The sequence below is a fragment of the Puntigrus tetrazona genome, chromosome 8 (genome assembly GCF_018831695.1).
Source record: "Puntigrus tetrazona isolate hp1 chromosome 8, ASM1883169v1, whole genome shotgun sequence".
Taxonomy (NCBI): domain Eukaryota; kingdom Metazoa; phylum Chordata; class Actinopteri; order Cypriniformes; family Cyprinidae; genus Puntigrus; species Puntigrus tetrazona.
The window spans coordinates 9528553-9552401 of NC_056706.1; the positions used below are offsets into that span (position 1 = coordinate 9528553).

At 37.9% G+C, this 23849-nt stretch overlaps 1 protein-coding gene across 2 annotated transcripts; it reads right to left on the bottom strand.

Annotated features, from left to right (window-relative positions):
- Window positions 1-413: 413 nt before the first annotated feature.
- On the bottom strand, window positions 414-23752 carry rgl1 (ral guanine nucleotide dissociation stimulator-like 1). 2 transcript variants are annotated; one of them, XM_043246992.1, is made up of 18 exons: window positions 23313-23752; window positions 9989-10099; window positions 8492-8700; window positions 7337-7411; window positions 6844-7037; window positions 6603-6727; window positions 6283-6498; window positions 5836-5939; window positions 5313-5397; window positions 4948-5037; window positions 4721-4807; window positions 4471-4503; window positions 4234-4355; window positions 4056-4145; window positions 3488-3668; window positions 3148-3399; window positions 2460-2574; window positions 414-2365 (listed from the first exon to the last, which is right to left on the bottom strand). In XM_043246992.1, the coding sequence occupies exons 1-18, from the start codon at window positions 23445-23447 to the stop codon at window positions 2178-2180; spliced, it is 2412 nt and encodes an 803-aa protein (XP_043102927.1). In that variant the 5' UTR covers window positions 23448-23752; the 3' UTR covers window positions 414-2177. The 2 variants fall into 2 exon arrangements, with proteins under 2 accessions (XP_043102927.1, XP_043102928.1); XM_043246993.1 differs by lacking the exon at window positions 23313-23752 and adding an exon at window positions 13769-13982.
- Between the last annotated feature and the right edge of the window lie 97 nt (window positions 23753-23849).

The window sequence follows — 23849 nt, forward strand, 5'->3', positions numbered from 1 at the left end:
TAATACTTCAACATTTGTAATTTATGTCGTTTTTTTTAAAGTTTACAATCTAAGATTTATATTTACTTTATTTCAAACACCACTATTTTTGGTAATGCTTTACAATAAAGGTTCCATTACTTAACATTAGTGAACTAGTTAATATGTGACTAATGAAAAAACTTCTAAAGCACTTATTAATCTTAAATGTTAATTTCAGTGCTTACTGTCACCCAATTACTGATAGTTTTGGTTTTAGTTAACACTAACACAGAAAACATCAACAGAATTATAAAACAAAACACATCTGTCATTTTCTTCTTATGGTATTTTAGGCGTGATGCAAGCGAAGTGAATTTTAGTCAACATCCAGAGTACTTAAAGGGAGTCTTCATTTAATTCATAAAAAGTAATATTCAAATGACAAAACATCATAACGATAATAATTTATTCACTGACTCTCTGTACAATTCTTTGGTAGTGAAGAAATATTCAAAAAAAAAAAAGAATGGAGAAAATTCACAAGTGCTGAATAAATTTGAATTAAGACAAATTAATCAAAGTACAAACGCTGCTGTCCCCACTAATGTTAAAACACTACATTTTTACCTTGTTGAAAAACTGTTAGTGTCATCAAAGTCTAACGTGTACAATGTAACAAACATAAGTTTCTTAATTAGTGCGAGAGAACAAAAGGCAAAAAAGGGGCATGTTTGGCACATTCTGTAGCACATCAGTTGACATATTACCAGGAGTCAGGGTCAGCTAATGATTATTACCAGATTAACAACTTTATGAGAATTATGTAGAGAAAGAACAGGAATAAGGCAAACACCTCAAGAGCTTTTAGAAACAATTGAAACTATTTGGTATTAAAATGCCTCAATGTAAAATGATTTGTTTTAGTGTAAAACAAGTTGTGATATTCACCAGGTGCACAGAAGTAATGCCTAAAATGCTCTGGAAAACAGGGTGACGGGGTAAAATGAGAGTGAATTATTGTGCTGGTTGATGGAAATGACTGACATGTTTTAATGCTCACTTTACAATCACACACTCATATTTCACAGCTTTTTTTTTTTTTTTTTTTTACGTTTTTTCTTTTAGTTAACAAAATCATTTTAAAATTCCAATTTTTTTTTAATATAGATATCGTGGATACTTCATCTCTTACAAAAACATACGTATAAAAAAGAAGCAAAAAGGAAAATATATCATTAATATAGTGATGCTTGAAGACAAAAGAGAGGAAAGCTACAAAAAGTGGACCAAGTGCTCTTTTTAGTACACACCTATTGACTCCGCCCACTCTAGAGCAAGTGCACTTTCACACAGAGGAAGGCAGCTCAATCCAGGTTTCCTAATAGAAACCCATCCTACTGGTGCCGTGAGACCACACCTTAAAGAAGCAACATGGATCCGATCGTGAAAGGAAACACCACAGACTTGATAAAACCAAGCAGGAACCAATCAGAATGCGTATTTTCTGCATTCGTCACCCAGCTCACAATATGAGAAACACAGAAATAGAGATAAAATGCTTAGAATAGGCAGAAAAAAAAATAACTTCATTGATCTTGTTTCATCATAGATCCTTACTGATTATGATATCTAAAGGAAATTACATCAATTTTGCTTAGAGATGGAAAGTAAATGTAATTCTATGGATTCTTAGTGAGCCAGTCTAAGCACTTTAAGTCTAGGGATACAATCCACATTGTCCACACAGTGCACAAGTGGACAGCTACTGCAGTTCATCTTCAATACTGACAGGAGTTACATCATTACCGTTGATAAAGGCAACATGGTTGTTGTTTAACTTCTCTTCCAACAGCTTCTTTTGTTCCCCTCTTTCTCTCTGAGGAAGTCGTGTAGGCCTCTCGGCTGGGAAGAGATGTGCTGTTATGCAAATACTGATGAGGAGCAGGAGACTTTCCTGCAATTGTGCAAAATATCCAGCAATAGGGAGGATGTCTTTTGTGGGCCAGATGGGCAGGTGGAGGCGCATGCTGCTATTAACAAGCCTTTTTTATTTCGGAAGGCAGCACGGAAGAACATGAGATGTCTAAATTAGTTCTGAAATGTTTCTGAAGTCCCCTTGAAATAGTCTATAAAGGCCATTTTATTTTACTCCACCTGTCTGCTGTAGTCTTTTTTTTTTTAACAAAGCCTTTTCTGGTCCAAAAGAAGGTCAGAGGTCACAGTGTGACCTTGCTGAGCCTGAGGGACAGACTGGAGCGCTGCTGTGTGCGGGGTAGTGTGGAGCTGCAACGACTGCGCAGCTGAACCGGCCTACCCTCAGAACCACGCAGACGCAACAGGAAGTCAAAGTTCGCAGATGTGCTCATGGCGTAAAACACATTGGCGTTGTCAGGGATGATCAATTCTGGAGAAAGAGGGGACAAAAAATTGCTATTCCACCGTAAAAAAAAAAAAAAAAAAACTAAATAGATGATATATTTCAAACTGTCATGTCGTACCTCTCTCCTCAGAGATGACCTGCACCAGCTCGTAGTCAGCAGTCTGCTCACCCTCCAGGTTGTGTTTGGCCATGGCCCGAGAGATCACAGCTGGAGTTTTATCCTGACTGGTCAGCTGCACAGAGAAACAATGATCCATTTTACATTAGAAATTCAACTCTCTATGAATTTAGGCTTTTTGTCAAAATCCTCTACAATATGAGGATTCATTTTCATCTAAAAACAATGTTTTCACATTTCAAAAGCAATTCATACGGTGTAAGAACAAGTGAAGTGTTAAAATAATAAATAAATAATTGTTTGTTATATTGTCAGTGTACTAAAGCCTATCTGGAAATATTTTATTATATTATTTAATTTGTGTTTTCCCCTCACTATTGATGTTTGATGTATAAACCTGGAGATTTTTTTTTATTCAATTAATCACTATTATAATTATTATTATTAACTACCTAATTTAAACTATTTCTACAACAATTTTAATATTGACTGCAAGGAAGAAGAGATTTGTATATGAGTGAGATTAACACTATACTGCAAAATGTTAAGCCGATTTGTTATTATTTCTTTCTGATAAAATCTGTGGAGATATATATATATATATATATATATATATATATATATATATGCAAGATTAGATTGTACAAGCTCATAAAAGTAGTTTAATATTACTCAAGTGCACACTAACCATAATACTCTTGTAGAGGTTTCCGTTTCCCTGTTCAAGGCTTACTCGGATGATGCACGCATCCTGAGCTTGTGTGTTATAGGCAGGAGGAAAACCAGGTGATGTGGGGGACATGGGCATCAACGAGATGGAGCGGCGGTGCATGCAGGGTGGCCCAGGCAGGGTCGGGGAGGCCAGAGATATGGAAGCGCTGGCTGTAGAAGAGGAGGTGTCCATGGAGTGCAATGAGGTGCAGGAGGAAGAATCTGACAGCTACGGTAACCAAAAAGGTGTGTATTTAATACATTATTTGAATACATTAGTATATCAATAATTTTGCCATGAATTAAAATGTTTGTACCTTCTTCAGATGAGTGTCTATAGAGTGTGTGGGCGTCATGCCTTCGCTCTCTGAGGGACTAGAGTCACTGGAAGACACACTGACCGAGTCCATGCTTTCCCCAGAGCTGCCAGTAGGAGGCGACCGAGGACTCTCTCTCACAGGAGAGCTCGTGTTCGTGTTGTCAGTTCCTAAGAAGAGTCTAGGAGGACAAAAACAGATATTAAATAAATTATTAGAATGTGTCATCCTCTTTGAATATGCAATATGATTAAAAGGTTTTGTGTCAGTAAGACTGCTGTTATGTTCACCAAGGCTTCCTTTATTTAAAAATGCTGTAAAAACTGTAAAACTGAACTATTTTCTGAATTTCATATATTTTTAAATAACCATATTTTAATATTTTATTTCTGTGGCGTAAATTTTTAAACATATTTATGTACAAAATTTTAATTTAACTTTTATTAGCATAAAGGACCTCAATGTTAACACAGATCTGTAATTATTAAATTCAGATCTGTTTTATTAAATGGAAATATTAAAAATATAAAAATATGATAGATCTGGACATCAAGATTTTGTCACGCACAGGCTTAATCTTTTCACCATACTCTTGCGGGGTTTCGGTGACGTTGGGCTGTTGTCTCCCAATCCTTCAACGTCACAAGACAGAGCATAGCTGAAGGAAAATAAGAGAGAAATATTAATTTTGGAACTTCAGATTCAGATGAAAAAAAATAGGCATGCAAAGGGAAAAATGTGTGTACCTCTCTTCCTCTGAGTACTGAGGCTGACTTTTAAACCAGCGCAGAAATGAGGGATCAGGGGTCAGACAGTAACTATTACACGCAGACTGCAGGAGCTTAATCTGAGCGATCACTTCAAACTCCTGCAAAGAGAGATTTTATTCAGCATTCCCAGAGATCTGAAAGCCTACAGCAACGAATAAGAGATTCAACAGATGCTTTGACTGTAGACCAAATAATAAGGAATGTTGTACTTACTCTGCGCCGCTTTTCAAAATTAATCAGTCCTCCCTGTGAAGCACAGAAATAGACTTTAGCCTAGATTCTCTTCATCATTTTTACTCATGAAAAGCTTTGATTAAAGTTCTTGTGAATCCAATGTCAAATAAACCTTGGCAATGAAAACCTCAACGGTCTGGGAATGTTAGGTCAGTAATAACATCAGAGATAATTCTTTATGAGCTTTTCTTTGTCAGGAAACGTGTGGTTGGATGTGCAGCTGACTCACCTCCACTTGGTCAGGCAGTGCTGTATCAAGCATGGTTAGATCTGTGAGAAACGTACCCAGGTACGGAATCGTCCCCTGCATGGCACCCTGGAGACAAAAATGTAAATATGTTTTTATTAGCTTTAAGGTAACATTACACGTTACAAACACAATATTGAACTCTGCTTCTGTTACCAGTATATTCTGACACTAGTTTTTTTGTGCCGTGTTATTTTTTACTAACTCACCATCTCTTTCTGTAACTGCAGTCTCTTGTGGGATCTTTTCTGGTGATCTTTGGCACAGCTGTCCAGACTGGCAAATTTTGAGGTGCCCTCCTGTGATCAGAGAGATATCATCAGGAATTGGCAGTACTTTTTGGGTTAAATAGAGCTGAACTACTACACTGTTATTGTACCTAAAAGCATCAAATCATAATAAACACCAAAAAAAACACAAGCAAAAAAAAACAAGCAAAAATGCAATTTATTTTTAATTTTTTTTAACTTGTGCCTAGTTATTAGCGAAAGCTAATTTAAATGCGCAAAAAAAAGAAAGAAAAAAAAAAACACAACAGAACTGAACTGAAAAAGAGATGTATGCGTGAGCTCACCCTCATTAGCAGTTCCCTGCTTGTAAGGTAATTGTTCTGGTCAGAGAAAATATCAGAAAGCTCTTCAAACATCTGCATGCTATCTCTAAAATTGCAGAGTGAAAAACAAACAATCTCAGAGCATGTAATTCTTTATATTATATCAAAAATTAATTACAGAGTATATAATTCAAAAGTCTGACTTTTATGTTTGTTAAAGGTACCATTTATTTGATAAAAATAGCGTAACTGTAATACTGTGAAAGATCATTACAATGTTGTACAATAAATCATTCTAATATGCTGATTTTGTGAAGTGTAAAGACTTTGATACAGCATGATTTTTGGAACAGCTTTTAAAATAAAAACATTTTGTAGCATTTTAAAGGTTTTACTGTCATTTTTGATCAAAGAACTGCATTCTTGCTGAATAAACGTGTAATTTCAATAAAAATACTTAACAGGATTTGAATCATTTCACCAGTCTATATAATTTTTAGAAATCAAGAAATAACCGACAGGCTTGTTTACTGACAGAACTTACTTGGAAACAGAGGCCCAAGCTCTCTTCAGTCTGTAGATGGGGTTGGACTGCAGCGCTGATACTATGGCTCTCAGAGAGGAGAAGTTCTTACGAATGCGACACTCCTGAAAACACGTTAATCCATGTTTACACGTTTTCATTTACAAATGGGCCTAATCAGACTTTTTCAGAAATCCTTTGGGAGGCTAAAAGTCATTATTATGTCTACTTCGGTTTATCTAGATCTCAACTAAAACAGTTATGTTTTACAAAGAAATAGATTAGGTGTCTTTTGAAAAAATATATTCCAGATGAACATCAGGCATCTTTATCTAAAGTATTGCTAGAAAAATCACACAACACTAAAGCGCTGCTTATCTGTAATGAGCCTGAGGTGGACGGGTTTAAAAGTGAGCAAACTTTAAATCATACTGGGAGGTCCAAATACGTGTGTGTTGGGATATGCACCTGCGCAATGTCAATCCAGCGCTGGATGATGCGAGCACGCAAATGCGGGCGTATCTGCCGCTGACGGAGGATGGTGCTGACCACGCACGCAGTAACTGCATTAAACTGGGTGATGGTGGCACGGATGGTGGGCGCACTCTGTTTGCCGTCCTTTTTATCACGCTGAGACCAGATAGCACCCAAACAGTGATGAGGAACCACCTTCTTAAACAACAGCTGTGGAAAGAAGGAAATATTTCATAGCTTGAGCCAAAGAATGTACAAAAACAATATTTCACAGTTCCTCAGTGCTGATTTTAACGTAGGTTTCTTTTTCTCACCGCATCCATATAAGTCAGCTGCTCTGCTACAAGGTCAACCTCGAAGGAGAAGAAGTCCTCCTGCAAATCGATTTCCACTTCCTCATCCTCTCCAATGCAGAAAGGGTTGGTGTACTGAAAGCCTCCTGCAACAAACGCACGGCAGGTGTTTTTGTAAGCACAGGAAGACAGAACAAACATGAATAGACAATAAGTTAGATAGGATGGATAAAATTATTAACGGTAACCGGATATGACTTACCTTCAGTCTCATTTTCTAGGCTGGCCTGGACTTGCAATTGTTCTAACAGACTCCGAGCCCGGCGCATTGGCTCTGAGCCTGGCATGGCCTTCTGCAGGAAACCCAGCACACGATGCAAGCTCGGATATGATGGAGGTTCCTGGAAGTCCTCTGGACACTGATCCAACCAGGCTCTTAGAATAGAGGCCAAAGCACTGAAAGAAAAAAAATTATAATAACACATAGATGTTTGTATAAACCAGAGAAAACCAGATGGCACAAACTAGTGAGGGAATCTCTCTTTCTATAATTCAGCTGCAACGCTGTGATTCATGCAGAAATTAAGCGCCATCATTTATCAGATCTCTTTTATTTGAAACGGCATGCACACATTACAAAGCTGTTTGACCTCTATTTTTAAGCTTCCATGGAAATGAAACAACAAACACAAGAGCTGCTCGGAAGTCACTGCAGATACAGCAGCACAGATAACCACGATGATGACAGAACTCACGTTCTCACAGCAACTCTGCTCTCTCCAGTCCGACACTGGTTATGCTCTCCCTCACAATCCTCAAAACTGCCATACCTGAGAACAAAGAGAGAAACCAACCTTTGAGCATTTAGACAAATAGTAAAAGGCATAAACCACTGAACAAAACAAAAAAGAAGTTATAAAGTGGCCATATCATTTTTAATTACTATTTTTATTACCTAAACTTAGTCCACTTTTAATTAGCAAAGATTTTTCAGTAACATTTTATTTTGATAGTCCACTAACATTAAGTAATGTTGCAACTAAATATCAATATGCAGTTATAAAATTAGTAGACTGTCTGCTTAATAACTTCTAACACTTTATTTTGATGGGTCCACAACATGCAACATATTGATTATTAGAAATTTTGCAAGTATATGTAACTTATGCTATTAACCCTAAACCTACCCTAACAAGAGACACGTAGTTGCAAATTACTGAGAATAAGTTGACATGTAAATTACATGTAACCACAAAGTTAATTATTGTTAGTAAAATGTCTAAAGTGGACTATTAAAATACAGTGCAACTGATTTTTCAAATATCAAAAACACAATTTTTTAAAACAGCAAAATAAAAATAAAACATCAGGTATGACAATAAAATATTTTTTTTTGTAATAAAACAATACTTTGATGGATTTAAACTGCATAGATATTGCATAGATTCAGGGTTGTTGAAATAAATTATGATTTTACATAAAACATCAGTTATGAAAATAAAATTATATATTTAGATATATATCTAGCTTTTTTCCAGTCACTTCTGGTTTCTAAATATGGACTTTTAAAAAGCAGTTTTTAAAGATTGCTTTTACAAAAAACTGTATCTATTGAAAGAAGTACTTGAGGAAGTGAACATAACAAAATATATATATATTGACCATACATTTTAATAATTGTAATAATTTACATAAATTTTGCTGGTACTGTATGACCCCTCTAGATCTAATATTTTGACACACATTAAATTTTAGTTTAACCTGTTCACATTAACACAACCTAGTCTGTTTACACTAATACCTTGAATACTAGTTGGGCATTTGTATCACAAAATGCGACCTCTCTTCACTAAGCATACACACAGGTTTCACCTGAAATCTATCAAAAACATGCGAACAAAAGTACACACCTGTCCAGCAGCAGCTCCAGGACACTCTGTGTAGTAGCAAAGGCCCTGTACGTGGAGAGGAAGATGCTGGTGTAGGTCAGGTCATTATCCCCAAATGCTGTGAGAAGCGTCTCTACCAAACGCTCCAGTGTCCCTGCCCGAATACTCCTGATCTTACATGTCTCCAGCTGGCTGACTGTGTGACCTGGGGGCAAGCGGTCACCCTCCGCCTGAGAGAGCAAAGGAGAAGGAGAGGAAAATACTTTCAGCTCAGTTCTAAGACATGTGTTCAAGTATCGTGTAGAGAAAAGCAGAAATAAACAGGGGAAGAAAAAGAACTAAACCTTGGTAGTGCAAGCACGCTACAACAGGAAACTCTACAATCTGCTTTTAATCAGAGCAACCCTCCTCCTCCCTCTCTGAGACGCGCTGGAAAGTCAGCAGACTTCTTAAAAATGCTTCATTAGTTGAAAAAAAAAAAAAAAGGTTCACACAAAAATAAGCGATTTAAAAGTAGGCCACAAAAAGGTAAGTGTCACTTAAACAGCAAGAATACTAAATCTTCCTGACGTAAAAATAAACTGATTGTGCCGCAGTCACTAAAACTAGGTCAAACATTGAGCACCATGACCTCTCTAAAACAAGACTCTAACTAGTGTCATATGGAAAGAAATGTGTTTGCTTTTAATTGCAATGTCTAACAAATTACTGTTTGATTTTTTGTAGTATTATTACTATAAAGTGAACTTGCTTTTGAAACCATGAATGTCACATTCATGAAATGATTCGACATTAAATTAACTGTGTTTTCACTCAACACCCATTTAGTGTAGAAAACAGCTGCATGTTACAACAAACTAAAGCCCTATGGAAATCAAGTCAGCTCATAAGTGCTTTTTTATGTTGATTCAGAAGGGTGTTGACAATATGGAAAACGTTATCCAAGGTTAAAGCAACAGATTATACCATATTCACCACTTTCAGCTGGAACATATCCATAACAGCATGCCTTCATAAAATAACAATGTTGTATAAACCTTGAAATTTCTGCAGCAAATTTTTAGTTGAAAATGTGCAACAGTTTAAAGTTTTCCTGTCACCAAAACCCATAAGTATGACATTAAGCAAAACATAAAGAAGCTAATTTGAAGAGTGTGTTTGCTCATACAATAAAAGCCAACGGGTTTCATTTTTTTTTATTTGTCCTCATACAATAAATCAATCAGTTTGGAATGGCGTTAATGTGAATAATTGACAACAGAACTTTAATTTTTGGCTTTTTCTTTTACCAAACAAATAACTCTATAGAATGCTTTATAGGTTTTCTTGCAAGCATCCATGAAAACTAATGACCAGAACACTATAGGAACCCCACAATTAAACACATCCGTAAACCATAAAAAGCTTTACAAGGTCACCGTTAATACGCCCTACTGTCTGGCCGGCCCAGCATGGGCAGCCGAAGTGTTTCTTTAAATAAAGAGTGGAAGTGCATTCAGATCAAAGGCCTTCTCTCACCCCCAGCCATCTTGCGCCTTTGTTAGCCGCCTGCTGGATTTGGACCCTCTTCAGAGTCACGTTGTATATGGCTCCTTCCTCAACCTCCTCTCCCCAGTCTTGCACAGAGCTCTGCAGAGAGAGAAAACAATCAATGTTACTCCATTTGGAATGTCATGGCGTAAAACTGGGGAACAACATGTCTCCATTCGGCATAAACAGGAACTCTGGCTTTAAATTTTAGTATCAAAAGACTGACAGGGGGTGAGTGGAGAAGAGAAAATGATAACTCATTCGGAGAAAGGAGGCAGAAAGAGGGGGAGAGAAGAGAAATGAGATCAGAGCTGGCATGGAGTTTTAAAAATCGGCCTAAGAGCTTTTACAGACTCTTAACAGCGAAGGATTTCTCCAGCCTTGGAGTATAAGAACCAATCTTAGTCTACAAACATATACATACACACACATAGGTTTTCTCAGTCAGACACACACAAATGCAAACAATATAATGGGCTGACCAATATTAAGTGTCTGGGTGAGTGGAGGCTTTCAGGCTGTGAACTGTCAGAGAGAGAATATCGATAAATTCTGCCTACTTTAATCAATAATACTAAAGTAGAGCTGTGATATATATATATATGAAATCCTGCAAAGTCTCTCATATCCAAAATACATTTGTCAATAAACTTCATTAAAGCGCTTTGAAATGGAAGTACAAAAATTAAAGAGACAAAAGTTAAGGGATTAGGACAGCAAATCTAAATGCAAAGATTTTAAATTAAAAACCTATGGGGATAAATAAAGAGAAATACCATTTAGAAAAAAAATAGCATTTTTTAAGGCATTTGAACACAGTCGTGTGGCCATAGTGTGTGAAAACAACCAGTCAATAATGGTACAAATCAACTCACTCATTTTTCATAATCCCAATATATTATAGTCTCTCCAAACGAGCGGTTTCAGATTTCTCCCTATATAAATAAGATTTCTCCCATTTGTGATGCTCTCTGCCCTATTTGCACAGATACAGCCCTGAGTGAGAAGCAACAGTGCGACATTACAGTTTCCTTGATGTAATGTGAGCTCCTGGAAATGTACAATGTCAGCGCTAAAGAGGCATCACAAACGTGTTTTAGGATGCACCAACAAACATAGAAGTCTCCGTAGACTCAATCTGAGCTGCTGAAGACACTGGCTAAATTTCATTTATGAAGGAAAAATCTCAGAAAAAAATAGGGTAAAGTCCCCTATATGTTTAGGGATCAATTCCAATGTATTTGGCAGGCCAAAATATCACGCATTTGTTTTACGAATTACCTTTCTGAAAGAGCTTTTCGGCACTCTGTAAGGTTAATGATGAAGCTATGGCTGTTTTCACTGGTGCTGCCATAATGATCATAAACAGAAATGTAGCAGTTTAAAATTGCATATTAAAGCAATTTAAAGTCAACCGCCTGAATTTGTTGAGCTTTTAAATTACATGTGGAACTTTGTGATAGTTTGTAATGATTGTGATGGAAGCTAAAACACAATGACACCAGCTGCCATTATTTTTATCCTTACTATTAATTTATAGTACACGTTTAAGTTAACAGGCTTGTACTAGTAGTAGACCATTTATTTGCATGCTGAAGCTTGAGCTCCTGAAACTCCACCCCCTTCTGAAAGGGGGCCCAAGAGCACCAGCTCATTCGCAATTAAAGGGACACACACAAAAACAGCATGTTTTGGCTCATACCTTAAAAGCGCAGATTTTAACAAGCTATAAAAAATTATCTGTGATGTATTTTGAGCTAAAACTTCATGTACACTCAGATGACATCAGAGATTTATTTTACAATAAAGGGAATAATAGGCGCCCTTTAAAGACAAGTCTACTTCTTAGAGTGCAAATAAACAAGAGATTGACAGATCTCCAAAAAAATATGAAAGAAAAAAAATTCCAGTGAAACACAGCAAAGAATACTTATATTTAAGATTTTAGTCTACTTTTTATGCCATCTCATAAGACATTAAGATGGTTTCAGTTTAAAACACGTTGTTATTTATTTTTGCTGTGCATTCTCAAGTGACTGTGGGAAGACTTTAAACGAACACAGATGTTTAGATGTTTAATAAACTGTTGCCTTCATGCACACTAAAAAATGCACCTAAAGGCATTTATGAAATATTACTGTTTTACTAACGATGTCACCAGACATTTTCCAAAAAGACTCCAAAAGTCTGGGAAAAGTCAATATGCACGGTGGCATCATGGACCTGTCCTGGCATTACTTTGTGAATTCATCCAAAAGTCATGCTAAATAGATCCAACAAGTCTATCTAACTCTCTCTGGTACCGAAATGTATCTCTGAACATCAGAAAAAAAGAAGAATATTTAGTTTTATTGCTGTGTGTGAATATGTATTTCTACAATGCGTAACAGTTTTAAAAGAACATATAGCCTATGTGCATGAATTTTAAAGTCCCTGACATAACAAACATCTCTGTACTGAGCTTTTTCACTACTGTAGCACATCCAGACTACGTCTGCAGTTTTATATGCCTGAAAGAGTAACTGTCCCTGGAATGAAGTGGATGAGTCTGTCTGTATTTCCCGGGCCGTTTCCTGTACAGTGCATTCAGAGAAATGCTCAGCTGGATGAGTCATGCAGTCCACTCAAAAACAATGGTAGGAGGTCTGTTCACCCGCTGCCCGGACCCTGCCGAGTCCACAGACTATGCACTGTGCTGCCCCTTTGTACTGGAAGAAATGTTTTCCAAAGCGGCTTTAAAAGCCTGCTCAGTGGCACAGGCAGATATTAGAGAGGGTGGGGCTACACATTTCTCTGAAATAAAAAAGAAGTGGAGTACTAGTACAGTGGCCACATGCGATTAGATAAGATTGGACCTCTTTGAGGTTAGGTTTATTTGTTTGAATTATATCAGCTTTAAATTTTATCAATTTAATTATATTATTTTTAAACTGTTATTGTTTTTATTCCAGGATTTCTTAATTTATTACTTAATTTTTTCCATATTTATTTAAATTGTTTGCGGATGTTAAACTATTTTTATAATAATAATAATAATAATAATAATAATAATAAAGAGCAATGCCAATCCCAAGAGACTGCAAATCTGATGAAACCCGTGAAAATCAGCACTCAAGTATTTACTAAGTATAGTGCTTTGTCAATTAACACCGACTACGATACTTTATGGTCAGAAACTTAAACACTATATTCTTAACAATAATGAAAGGCCTAAAAAGCATTAAAACAATATACTTTAAAAGCTGTGGGACAGCTGAGGACTATGTTAAGGTCCCCAAAATCCTATAAACAAACAATGAAAGGATGCTGACCGTGTTATCATCCCAAACAGAGTCGTTTTTTAACCCCTACAGCCCGCACACAAAAACAACACAACCCCAAAGTCCACGAGAAACAATCCCTCCCCGATAACAACAATAACAAGTGGGTTTAAGCCCATCTGTCCGCTTTGTTTTCGTCTGCAGCCTGGAGGCTGTTCATCACAAAAGTAGAAGTATTTCCAGAGTGAGAAACTAACGGGAACCGCCGCCTACGTGGAGACTTTCAGATCCAAATCAGATCATAAACAGAAGAGCGCAATACATTACTCCAGTAAAACGCGATTTAACAACATTATTCATATTCCCCCACAACCCCCTCCACTCCCAAACTCTTCTTTATCCTCCACTCCGAGCTCTTTTCCCCCTCCCGCTCCTGTCTTTCCCCTCTAGAAGCTCAAAGCCGCAAAATCAACAGTGTGCAGGGGGCAAACGAACCGCAACTTCTTACCATTTTAGCTTTCCAAGCGAATTTCATGGTGAGGGCCTCTCTCATCGTCCGGTTGCGGCATCAGAACCCAGCCCAAGTCCAGCGCGAAAGGGTAAAATGTTTTCAAGTATAGTACGCAGAGCTATCCTGTGTGAATTGTCTTCCTTCAGAGCGCGCGCGCGCACACACACAGCCCGTCACAGATCTCTGGAGTCTCAAGCTGCTCCCCTCTCTCTCTCCCTCCCTCTGGCTCTGCAGTCCACCCCCGCTTAGTGAATGACACAACTCCGCCCACTGCACTCTCTCTCTCCCTCCCTCCCGCTTTAGCACTTCGCTTTCTAGTCCTTTTTTATTTTGGAATGCCGGGTACATTTTTTAAATAACTTTTGTACCCCATCATGGACCGGCGCTGAACATCGGCATTAACGCCGAACGACTTTTTAAAACGCACGAGAATGGACTGTGCACGTGCGGATCTTTTTAAAGTGTCTGAAAAAAAGTCTACCATCACCCTCATTTGACTCCAGAATTATATATGTTTGAAAAGTAGTTGTTTAGCATAATGTTCAAGCTGTTTTCATACAGCGTAAGAAGGCGGTGATAATAGCTTTCAAATATTAGGCCTAGTATAAGGTCAATTTAGCCTAAACGATTAATTTAAACACTGATTATCATGGCTGCAGTTAATTAGCCCATGCCATTAATTTATTTCTGAATCCATATATTGATCTTACTGTGTTTCATGAATATTTATTTTTCTTTCTTCCTTCACTTGATCTTCTGAAGCTACTTTTCTCTGGTGACCAAGCCAGACTGTCAGACTTCTCCAATAATCTAAATTATCCTCCCTTTATTTATTTATTTAACCAGGAATTATTCAACTGAGATCAAAAAATCTCCCAGGGACTCCTTAAAGCCATTTTCTTACAATCTACTGCAATTCAATTCAAATCTGCCTCCAGCCAATCAACAATCAATGGACGCAACCAAGTACCCAATCTACTTTTTTTTTTACATTTCAGTAATCTGTTTCATTTGGATCTACGTCACAGTAAAGAAGAAACAACCTGTTGCGACCTCCACTACATCGCAAATTTAAATGGCTCAAGATTGAAAGATTCAGATATGACAGAACGACTGAACTCAAAGAGACAATATGAGGAAGGCTGACGCTGTAGCTGATTGTCTGGATGTAGGGATTTTCCATTATGTCTCTTATGTGCAGGACGTCTGGCTTTTTCATTTGTTTGAGCCCAATGGAGACAAGGTTGAAATTAGCAGGTGCCATGAGGCCATTCATTCTCACACACACACACACACAGACTCTCACACGTACACTTCCTAGAGGACAATTAAGACGCCGTAGAGAATCGGTGTGATCGTTCATGCAGGCACACTGGGGAGCACAAAAGAAAGCAGTTCAATGCCCTTCACTTCCAACAAGGCCAGCGATGAGATCATAAACCTCAAGGGCTAGTTTTATGAAGACAGATTCAAAGAGTACTCCCTCAAACTAAATACATTTTACAGGCAATGTTGCTCAATCACAAACATTTAGTAGCTATATATAAAAGCTATACAAATAGATTTTATTTATTTAGCCATTCTGCAGAGAATATTTGAACTAAAAGAATAAAAACAAGAGAAAACACCTTTGACAATAACGTTAACATTAGTTAATCCATTAAAATGAGCAAAACATTTGGTATGTTATTAACTGTTGTAAATAAAGTACATACAACTAACTTGATTTTAGTAATGTAATAATAAATTCTGAAATGAACATTTATTTATTATTAATTGCTTAAAAAGTATTTTTCATTGTTAGTTCATCATGTTATACTAATGTTAACAAATGGAAGCTTATAGTGATGTTTTTGGGGGGGTCTGGGGGTGGACTTTCCACCCAGAGGACTTTCCCAACCAAATTAGGATACTGTATACTCCTCTAGAGAACACTAACCTAGTGACTACTAGTAAAACATCAAAAGAAATATAATATATATTACAATATTTTTTAAATTGATCACAAGTTGCCATGTTGCTATTTTTTCTTAAATCTGCCTTTTTCTTTTCCTATGTTGATGTTAATGAATTAGTTAAAATAGATTAAATTAGTTTAAATGTATCTCTCAAACCTGACTGGGGAACATCAGAACATTTTTTTATTAGGATATATAAAAAATTCCAATAATATTTTTAAGAGGATGTTTTTGAAGGCACTTTTCAAAATAAAACAAAAATGTTGTTGAGTGTAGTCCAAGAGCTAATAATTTAAAATTTTATGGAATTTAGTCAAGCACTATAGTCAGTTCCTGTGCTTAATACCCTATACTTTGATCAATATTCTACAAACAAGGACTAAAATTGTATTAGTAAAAGTGCATGCACGGGAGAACCCTGACAACCTATCACATGACTTCCCTTAAACCAAACTACTTCACCCTCTACATCATGCCTACAGTCACAACAAATTCAATAAGTGTGTTTGATATACAGAGGAGTGGTCCGGTCAGAGAAGGCTGGTCAGTCAGGGCGGTGGGGCTCCAGAGGGGAAACCCTCATTCTCTGGGATCCGCTCCAGTTCCCAGGCTGGTCTGACTGGGTGTCCTCTGCTCGGCTGCTCCTCGGGGGCTCTGGGAAGCGTGGAGAAGCAGTGGGAGAGGTCACGACCTCTTGGTCCCCCTCAAGGGACAGCTGTTTGCTTTCAAAAGGGAGTGATGTCATTGCAGTGCACGACAACAAGGTCTGACAAATGGCAGACGCTTGGGCTGGCCCTGGCTGACGTGCACATACACACACACACACCCCTCTGATCTCATACACTGCCATAGCCCAAGGGAATTGATAGAGATAGTGTGTATCTATATGCACAACCACCACTATAGCAGTAGTGATGTTAATCTCTAAAAGAAACACTCTGCATCATTTGATCACATTCAAGGTGTGGGAACTAAATCTATATTTTCTGACCACTAATTTGTGAAAATGCAACCCAAGGACATTCATCTTTATTTAAGAACATTGTTCCATTAAAAAATAAAGATTCCCCTTTATTTAGTTTCAAATCAAAACATGCATCTCACAGGCACTATTTATTTAAAAAATGTTCAAACTGTAATTTCTATTGGGTATTTCTGCCACAGAATGCTATTAAACACAGTAATTTTATGCTGTGTTGGGAATTTTATTCTCTTGTGATGCATTGTTCATTGCATTATATTGATCAAAAACTGACAGCAACGAGTGACAGTGAAAGTTCATAAATGATGACGGAATTTTTATTTTGGGGTGAACTATCCCTATAGACATATACAGAGCAAAATGTTTTAATTTGTTAAGGGATTTTCTAGTGTTTATTTTCAGGTGGGGAGGCATGGGGTTGAGCTTAGGAAACAGGCTTAGCGGGAATCTTAGGGAGTGTGTTTAGACCCCTAGGGAGGCTGTGGATATCTGTTCTGTCGACACCAATAGAGACAAACTGAATCTAAACCTCCCTAGAGTATAATCGCAGTCTCCAGTCAGTCTCTCCTCCAGCGGTGGACTCACACACACACAAATACACGTAAACACACACACAGGGCCTGTGAAGCTGTGGAGCACATCGACATGAGTAACGAGAGTGCTGTTATTGCACCACTGTGGGGGGAAAAACACACATTCCAGGAAATCTCCCACTTCCTGCCTGCAGCCTCCCAACTTTATGCGCTTGCCGTCATTGTACCTGACCGACGAACCTATCATATCTACACCGCCAAAGCCACTCGCAAAAATCTGAGGGATAAAGAAAATGAGAGTCTAGTCCATTCTGTATGCATGGGAAGATTTACGGTCAGATTTTGGACTGCTGTGTTGCACCAGCGTCACTACAAGAGTTATAAGCTGAGCTGACGCAGACAGAGGGAGCTGGAGCTATAGGGCGCTGGGAAGGAACCTTCAGTGGTGGCGTATCTCTCTGTGTTATGACGTGCCAGGCAACACAAGTTCTTCCTGGAGGTTGTTATTTGCAAAATCGCCGTTTGCTACAAAGCTCAGCATTATCCACACTTTAATCTGTGAGACACTGAGACATTCTCAAAAATCTATGATCCATTTTCTCTCTCACACTGTGAAATCGTTTACTTTCCTTTCAAATCAACTTCACGGGAAATCCACGCAATTTAACATAAGTGAAACATTACGGTCAAATGTCGACAAAGTCAGTTATTGTTATTTCATGCATTTATTTGATAAAAAACTGCAATTTTCCAAATATTATTAAAACTTAAAATATCTGGTTTATATTTATTATATTTAGAAATATAATTTGTTCCTGTGATGACAAAGCTGAATTTTTAAAAGCCATTACTCAATGGAACATCTTGAATATGAAAATAACATTATTAATGTATTTACTATTTTTGATCAATTTAATGTGGATTAAAAAAGGTCTACTAACATGCAGTACACAACATAAGCACATTGCATTAAATACTGTATCCCATAATGCAATGAGCTCCACTTGATCTTACCGTAAGGAATTAAAAATCCATAATTGTTCTTGTCAAATGTGGAAATGTTTTTTTTAAAAAAAGGCTAAATAACTAATTTCCCTTTTCTGAGTGAGCCGTTTTCTTTTCCACCTCATAACTCAATATTAATTAATATCACAGAAACATTACTGTAATTAACCGAGAGAGATGAATGAAGAACTGAAAATTATTGAGTAGCTCATGTGGTTTCCAGATGAAAGAAAACTGAAAATAAAATAAGAGGGAAGCGCCATCAGAAGAAGCACAGGCTAGATATGCCACAGTAGAAACTCTGTCATTGTGAAATGTGTGGTCGTAACATCTGTTACCATCAAATGGCTGGAACTGTAAAAAAAAAAAAAAACTCTCACAGAAACTCATTTCCCAGAATCTCAAGACAAGGAACGAAAGAAAGAATGAGAGAAAAGTGTTTATGTCCCTCAATACCTGTTGACATGCCCAGTAGAGGGCAGTAGATTCTGCTCAGAGTTTGCAACGTCAGCAAAGAACAGAATGAACTAAAATTTTATGGCTTAGAGTTTTATTGTTTAGAGTTATGATCTGCTCCAATTTGAGTGCTTTACACCAAATCCAAGAAACACTCTGTCTTTTGTTAGTTATTCAGTATGAAGCAAACTTAATTTAACAAGCAGTGTTTTATCAACCTTAAATTTACCACAGCGTTTATCTAGATTGATGCGAAACATCTGGGTCACCTAGTTATTAATTGGTAGGCATTCAACAATAAAAAAATACAATACAGTATAAAGTGCACACTTAACCATACTCAGTTGGAAATGAAAGATCCTTGAAATGAAAAAGCCAAATCTGTTTTTCAAGAGATCTGTCCTGTGTTTAGAGTATCATAATAACAGAACCTGACAGGAACTGTGGCAGACTGATTATACAGTCAGCATTAAGATTATTATAATCATTCAAGTATGGGTAAGTATTACGCTCAGTGATTGGTCAAAAACAGAGAAAATCCTGGACGGCCTTTGATTACTAATATGGTGGCCAGTTGTTTGCGGCGAGTCAGTAGGTGTCATTAATCTTCCTCTCTGACCTAGAACTAATAAGCTTTAATTAGCTAGTGTGGTAAGTCTGGTTTGGACCCCCACGTTAGCAAAACCATCTGCCACCATAATCATAAACAGATGGATGGATAGATAGATCACGGTCTGCCGGACTGTGATTCTGCTGATTCAGTCAGCTAGAAGTGTTTGCTGATCAGATAAATAACTTCAGACAGTTAAATAAATTCAACACAGTGCCTGGTCCTGTCTGCTTGAGTTTCAACCTCTCCATCCCTTCTTTTTCCTCTCTTCTACCACTCTGACAGAGGGGGCAGTAAGCCAGGCCACATGACAGGGATCAGGCCAGCCACGGGGGGAGAAAGAGGGAATGAATGGATGGGCTGTAGATGGGAGGAGGGAGCTGTTGTTGCTTTTTTTCTTTTCTTTTGCAGTGTGAGGCTAAAGAGGACTGTGTGTGTGTTTGTGTAACTGCTGCAGTGACCTGAGTGGCTCCACACCTGTCATCTACCACAGCTAAGAAGACTCACAGACCTCCCAGAATGAGAGTTTACCGACACACACACTCGAACACAATCTCTTTACAGTACCTCTAACACACACACACACACACCATTCCTCGCACAGTTGTTTTCTCCATTATGCCAGATACACCCATCCTCACTTATTGGTCTACCTTGTATAACTCCTCACCCTATACATGAGAGGTATATATTTTGTCCCCCAGTTGAGTTATTTGCCATCTTTGGACTTCAGCCTGAGGCATCATGCTGTCAGACAGGGTGACAGCAGTCATATTAGCAGCTTTAATAACTTGTTCCATTATCATATACTCATTGAACCAAACTCCACCCTGGAAGTTCAATAGTGCAGTCATGCAGACTGACACATTTACGGAGAATGCTAACCATTTATAATGCAACTACCTAAAAAGCATGCAATATTAGGAAAAGCTCTGTTCGTACATCTATTTATGCAGCTGTTCAGAAGTTTAGAGGCAGTAATTTTTTTTAATAGATCAAATAAATGTTCTTTTGAACTTTCCATTTATAAAAAAAATCCTGAAAAATGTATCATGCTTTCAACAAAATTTTTATAGCACAACTGTTTTGAATATGTTTCTTGAACGTAAAAAATCTACATGATTTCTGAAGGATCATGTTACACAGACGACTGGAGTAATGGTTGATGGAAATTTTGATTTGCCTTTACAAGAATAAATTACATCTTGAAATATATTTAATTTAATTAATAACATGTTTTTGCAAGTAAACTGCTTAAATGTTTGCAAGATATTTTCTATAAATTAAACTTTTTTTGATTGTGACAACTTTTTGTCAAACTTACAGCATTTCACACTTCATAACTACAGCACTTATATAAACTCTAGGCCTTGTGCTTTCTTGTTACCAGTTGCAAAACTGTCACTGAATTACTGAATCAGATTCTCCATCACAACGCGTGACTCAGTGAACGCAAGCAAGGAAACATCGCCTAGCAACGAACCATCAAGTGTCGCTTGTTACGAACATTCACAACAGTAGATTTCAAAAAGAGAAGTGATGCAGAAACAGAGAATGCTTAGTCTGCGATTCCTATATTCAGCATAATTCCAGACACGCGCTTGCGGTCTGCGCAAAGCTTCCTCAGTGTGCGATGGCACTGACCCATATTGACTTCTGCATGAGTAAATGTCAGCAACAGGACTGTGCCATATAGGCTGAATATACGAGTGCAATGACCCCAATCCTTGATCACTTGACTACAAAGGTTGAGCGGAGGCTTTGCTGTGTCAAGCAGAAAATCAGCCGCTATATCAGCATTTATGGCTGGTGGAATATGCAAGGAAGTATCCAGAGCGACCTGACCCATCTTACTTGAACTTTGGCCACCATCTTCATCATTAAAGCCACAAAAACAAAGCAATTAACAACCACGAAGGCCCTATCAAACTTTAACAACCAGTCGTTGTAACTGTAGCTAAGCAGTGGTTAAGGATATGTGAGCAAAGCTGTAAAAGGCTTTAAGTGATAAAATCGTGAAAGTTAAAGCATTATGCAACATTCTCTTGTCTCTGAATTAAAGAGTTTCCAGTTTGAAGCGGTCGGGGTAGGGAATAATAATCATGTGAAGTCTTTCCGAGGTAACTAGAGAGGGAGTGAGAATGTCATGGCTGAGGTGAAGGGTGGACGGGGGTCCCGTATGGCATAATCGAGAAATGAGTTTCAGATCTGTGGGACGTTTGTGGGAGACAAAGTCATTTTGTGTTGGTCTATGTATGTGCGCATATCTGCGAGTTTGGTATTTAGTCGAATGTGTTTGAATGGCTTTGAGTGAGTGCGTGTGTGTGTGTGAGGACTATGTTGAATATGTGTGTGCACTGGACTTCATGGGTGAGCGTAGGGTAAAGTGACGAGGGAGCGCTCTATGGCCTCACTGTCAGAGGAACAATATGCTGTCAGAGGAACAATACACGGAAACTCTCCAGTGTGAGAGGAAGAGACTTGAGTCAGGATGTTGGATAAGGATGGATCTCTCTCTCTTTCTCTCCCTCTATCTCACTATGAGCTATTCTCCCAAAACTACTAGAGCACAATTAATAAAAATCTAGATATTTAATATTTTTTTAATATATATTATAATATTACAAACAAGTTCTCTATTGTCAGAAGAACATTATTATTATGGTGTAAATTTTAACTTAATTTGTATTCATAGATATTACATTTTACTTAGAATTATTTTTTACCCTCTAGCACATTTCAGTGCAATTTTTCTGACAGATCAGCTATGTAAGTAGCCTACATTAAAGACAAACACACACACAAGCTCCCATTCCCTCACCATCCATCAGTTATGACTCCACTTTACTGTCCTCATCTATGCCTCCAGCGAGTATGTTATGATGCTGAGTTTCACTTTGTATAATACAATGATGCTGTTTCCCTGAATTGAAACGCACTGTTCTGGTCAGTGCTAGTCAGACAGACAGAGTAACCAGCGGTCAGTTCCAGTGTATGACTATTGAAAAAGTGCTGACAGAGAGAGCTTTTCCCGCTCTGAAACCCCCACACACCATTACCACCACCACCACATAGACACAAAACACACACACACACACACACACACACACACACACACACAAACACACACTGCCTATCCTTTTAACAAATTCTACTGGTCAATGAATATGTGGCCAGCAGATCTAGGGGCTTTCTTAAAAAAAAAAAAAAAACATTTAGGCCTATTGTTGTTGTCCCTTTTCACCTCTGATTCAGCTTTCCCTGAATGGGCTGGCTTACATTCAAAAGTGCTAATTTAGGAAATTTTAGACATTAAAGTAATGTGAACAGCACTGCACAGGGTAATAGACTACAAATAGGTCTAGGTTTACTTGAGTCCCATTATAAACAACAAGAAGGTTGTTACATTTATTAAACAAATACCTCCCACTGACATCTATTGGTATTAATCAGTAAAAAAAATAATGAGTAAAGTTCACTTTAAAAACATAGAAATAAAATGACCAGAATGAATTTACTGTTCAAAGGCACGCTATTACTTAATCTTTAAAGCACCATATACTGTACATAGTGACTAGTGTTGTTTTTTTCATGAATTATGAGCCGGTTCAAGTGAGCGAAATCCATACAGTGTGACAAGTGGCAATCTATTTCCAAAAAACTATTTGTTTTCTTTAGTGAACCAAATCCTCACAGTGTAACGGATGAAAAACATCCCTTATAAATCAATTACTTTTAATCTAATCAGACAGCAAGGTATATACTACAGACATTAAGACTGCTGCATGAGTACATTCTTTCTGCATGCTTACAGCTTTATGCAGACAAAAAAACAACGCAATATAAGTTTAACCCAAGTCTATACGCCATTTAACTTTGGCTTCGTCTTACATCGCTGAAAGACCCAAAACAACAAAGCATAACTCAAATAAAGTCCTTTTACAAACCAGGATAAAATACATCTAAGCAGTAATGCAGACAAATGTAAGTGACCTACCCAGCAACGAGGGCTGCTCTCAGGTGACCGTGGTTGGTACCTCTGCAGGGCCACCCCTCCTTCCCCATCTAGGTCTAGACAGTGTGGTATGGGCGGCCAGGGGAGCAGCGATGCCAGCGGATAGTGTGAGATCATGATGCCCGTGCAGTTTGCCCACACATGCTCAGGGCTAGAGATCCGATGCTCCTGTGATAGCCTGTCTTTACTTATCTGTCTCAGAAGGGCATTCTCATCTGTGGTTTTCCAGAGCGTGCCCTTTTGTCTGTTTGCATGAAGTGGAAACAGTCTAACAAATCTGTGTTTAGAAGTCCACGATTGCTGTTTTCCAACACATACAAACAGTCTCTCTCTCTCTCTCTCTCTCTCGCTCTCTCTCTCTCTCGACCCCAGTGTAATTCAAGAAGAGTCTGGCAGCTTCTCTGCTGTGGCCACATGAGTGATTAAACTCTATTGTTTTTTTCTCTCTCACTGAAGTGAAGGAGGGGTGAGTGATAAGCCCTGCCCCTGCACTAATACCAAGAGTGTGCAGAAAGAGGG

What these genes read in the sequence shown, in the direction of transcription:
- rgl1 (XM_043246992.1), bottom strand. Translation starts at nt 23,447, where the DNA reads ATGATCTCACACTATCCGCTGGCATCGCTGCTCCCCTGGCCGCCCATA. An exon ending in AGAGCAGCCCTCGTTGCTGG is followed by an intron (nt 10,100 to 23,312) that starts GTAGGTCACTTA and finishes CTCTCTCTGCAG; the next exon opens with AGCTCTGTGCAAGACTGGGG. An exon ending in GGTCATCTCTGAGGAGAGAG is followed by an intron (nt 2,366 to 2,459) that starts GTACGACATGAC and finishes CTCTTTCTCCAG; the next exon opens with AATTGATCATCCCTGACAAC.